At 35.6% G+C, this 3,542-nt stretch overlaps 1 protein-coding gene across 2 annotated transcripts; it reads left to right on the top strand.

The window, feature by feature from the left end:
* On the top strand, positions 1-2,599 carry LOC101210417 (biogenesis of lysosome-related organelles complex 1 subunit 2). 2 transcript variants are annotated; one of them, XR_004216365.1, is made up of 2 exons: positions 1-366; positions 2,133-2,567. XR_004216365.1 is itself a non-coding variant. In XM_004137099.3 (2 exons), the coding sequence occupies exons 1-2, from the start codon at positions 261-263 to the stop codon at positions 2,394-2,396; spliced, it is 366 nt and encodes a 121-aa protein (XP_004137147.1). In that variant the 5' UTR covers positions 63-260; the 3' UTR covers positions 2,397-2,599. The 2 variants fall into 2 exon arrangements, 1 of the variants encoding a protein (XP_004137147.1); XM_004137099.3 differs by having other exon boundaries at positions 63-362; positions 2,133-2,599.
* Positions 2,600-3,542: the final 943 nt, after the last annotated feature.

Here is a 3,542-nt window from a genome sequence, read left to right as displayed (position 1 = left end):
GCAATTTTCCTTTAAATTAGGCATGAAAAGCTAATTTTCCCTATTTTATAATTTAGACCATTCAAAATATATAATCCCAAGTACACTTTTCAAATTAACGACATCTACTTGACTGTTGCTCTAACTCGTCGTCCAAGGTTCAGCAGCTGTTCTGTATCCCAACGAGCCGACGGCGATTGATCACAATTCAACCAACAAAGACACAAGTTTCACGGCCTGTGAAACCCTATTTGCAAGACTTACGGTTTACATCTTGTTTCATGGCCCAGAAAGAGGAGCGATTACCGAACAGAGACGACCTCGCCGAGTCGCTTAATGAATTCTTCACCAGCGTGTCGGAAATGATCAAATCGGACCTTCTTGTGTGTAATCTTCCAAACCCCTAATTCTCTCTGTTTCATCATTTTGTATAGCTGAATATGTCAATTAGGTCTCTCTGTCTGATTTGATTTTGCCCTTTCGTCGATGTTGTTGATTTATTCTCACAGAGAAGTGGCTCCGGCTTTGTAAGGTTTGGGAAATCAATTGTCCATGTTTTAGGGTTTGACCAATGATTTAGTAGTTGAAACCTTGATTGATATAGGATCAATCTTTGATGTTCTTAAGCCCTCCAAGGAGAAATTAAGGAAGAGAGACTATCAAACGTTTACACCGGTAAAAATCATTGAAAACACCAGATCCATAATTTGTTATCAAAAAATGAAAATGTGTCACTGACGATCAGTGACATAGAGACCAAAACGAGACCGATTGATTGCAAGCTAAAGATATTTAGTTTGTTTTTTGTCATCCTTGAATGGGTGCACCACAAAGAGGGAAGATAAGGAGAGAAAATATTTTCAGACCTATAACCAAATTCCATCCTGAAGACGAAGACCAAAATTATTCAGAATTCCATTGGAATTTTTAGTTCCTTGACCACCTCCGAGAAAAAGTTGTATGTAGCTCCCCATCGATAAGCACGACAACCTTGTCCTCTTATTTTGCCTTTTATTTTTAGGGTTATGGGAGAACTGAGACCACCCATGAATTCAGCGACAAATTCGCTATTTCTGTATTGATTTCCTCATCCCCTTATCCTCGGTTTCCTCTGTCACCTTATCAGTTCCCTCACTTAAGCCCTCTACAATGATATTTAATTCTTGTCTTTTGCAGCGGTGACCTGGCCTGAATTTCTCGTCTCACCGGAAAAATAGTCCCTTTTCCTTCTTAATTTTGATTTCGTTGTCGGTCATTCAGCGGTACGATTAAGCCATCAGATTTTTCACACCAGAATCGTGAGGAGAAGTAATTGTTGTGGATGACAAAGAAGAATTACGGCTAGGGTTAATCGTTATGGGTCTTGACGTTGCGACCCGTTTTGTTCCTTTTGACCTGATTTGATTGCTCGATCTGTTCGGCCCACTACTCAGATATTTTATTTGTCATACTCGTTCCACTGGTTGTAATAAGGGAACTTCCCATTAATAAATGGCTTGGAAGTCATGTGTTCAATTCGTGGTGGTCACTTAATTTGGATTATCCTGTATAATTAGTTGAGATGCGCATAAGTTGACTTGGATACTCACGGATATAAGAAAAATACTAGGTAATTTGGATGAAGTGAACAGTTGATAGTTTTCTTTGTTGTACTGTTGTTTGGATGGTCAATGGATTATTTTCTTGATTTTTTAACCTTACGGGCCTAATTACGGTCTGTTAAAGAGTTTTACATCAATAACTTCAGTCTATCCTTGTATATAATAAGGTAGCTGCTTGTATTTTGACATTTTTGTGATCTTCAATAAAATCTCCTCACTGTTTTACATCATTGATTGTGTTTGGCGAAACCAATATAAGCCATTCGCCCTCTATCTATCTGGCTTTGAGTAGGCATTTCACTCTTTCACTATTTTCTGTTCTACTTCTTTGTAATTCCAAAGGACCTTTTAATTCTCGTGTAGTAACTAGTGTTATCAAAACCTGAAAATGTATGTTAATATTTCATATCTTATTATGTTAACAATGATAAAACTTGAGGTTTGCTTTACTGATCAATGAATCAAAGAGATTTGGGAATCAGCTTTCAAAGCCATATGTTTGGGATGTTTTTCTGAAAATTGAAGGTGGGTTTGTTTTGTTTTCTCATATAGGGATCAAGCAATCAGCTGGAACTTTTAGAGAGAATGAACTTGAGGGTGGCTGAAGAGTACAAAGGTTTTGGGGATGTGGCTTCTGGAATGAGGGTTTTTGTGGAGCAGTTGAAGTCAAAGAGTGGTGGGTTTGACGAGTATATAAACCAAATTGAGAAGATAGAGCATCAGGTGACCGAATTTGAAGCTGTAATTTCAATGCTTGATAAGCATGTTTCCATGTTGGAGTCTAAAGTGTTGTCTGTTTGTCAAAACACGCCTTAATGAAGAGATGAATTTTTTTCATCTACAAATCTCAGATCGCTTCTTTTATGATATCTTATTCATTGGAAGTTGGCGGCGCAAAAAAGTTAGCATCTTCTTCCTTTCCTGCTAGGTTTGTAGTGTTCTTTTATGGTTATGGGAAATAGCACTCTTAGAAATCGTTCTTGGTGACTGTTATAGTTGACACTGGAATTTTTGTTGGATAAGTACTTGGTTTTTGGTTTTTTAAAAGCAAGCTCATGAAATTTTAAGAACAAAAATATAATTTAATTTTTTTAGTTTTTGAAAATCAAGAATTTTAGAGGTGTAAAGATTGTTTATAAGTTTAATTTTCATAAATAGAAACCAAAAAAACAAAATATTTAGTCAAAGAATGAATGAGCAACTCCATTACACCATTACAAACATAAGATATAAAAGACATAAAAGTTGAATGTGTTTGAGAAGCAAATAATTGACAATGATTAGCTGAAAGATTGAATGAGTTACGTTCAAACTAAGTTAAAACTTAACAAGTTGGATCATTTCAGGCATCAAAAGACAACTTTTCATCCAAAAGCCACAATAAATATAAAAATTCATATTCATTTACGAGACTAGTTGAAGGGTTTTGATGAACTTACACAATTTAGGTGAAAGGTTGTGTTCTTTCATAGTGTCTTTTCAATTAGTTTCAATAGACTCACAATTCCACATTGTAATTAAATAGTAGTTGAGTTTGAAATAAATTTTTTAAAGTATTGTGTTAGAATGCATGTTTAGGACACTTAATCTAGTTTGATCATTTAGGTTGTGGTGAGTTAGACATCTTGAAGTTATGTACAAGTTCTTCTTTCTTCTTAATCTTTTGATCAACATTTCCAAGTAAAATCTGTTTAGCTTTCTAGGGGGTTCGCATAAGATTTTCAAAGAAATTTGATTTGGGGAGTTGAACTTGTATTGGTGTTGATTTGATGTGATGTTGTTCAATCTCTAGAATTTGATCCTCTAATTCTTTCTTGATTCAATGCTTACGTTTGATTTGAAGAAGCGGAGCACATGATGTTCTTGAAGTAGGAGTATTGGAAGAAAGTTTGTATCTTTCAAAGAGCTTCAATCTTCGAGGGTGATTGACTTCAGGAGTTAGGGAGTCTTCTAGCTCTTCAG

The sequence above is a fragment of the Cucumis sativus genome, chromosome 4 (assembly GCF_000004075.3).
Source record: "Cucumis sativus cultivar 9930 chromosome 4, Cucumber_9930_V3, whole genome shotgun sequence".
Classification (NCBI taxonomy): Eukaryota; Viridiplantae; Streptophyta; class Magnoliopsida; order Cucurbitales; family Cucurbitaceae; genus Cucumis; species Cucumis sativus.
Note: the sequence above shows the minus strand (reverse complement) of the source record. Positions and strands in the feature narration are given on the sequence as shown.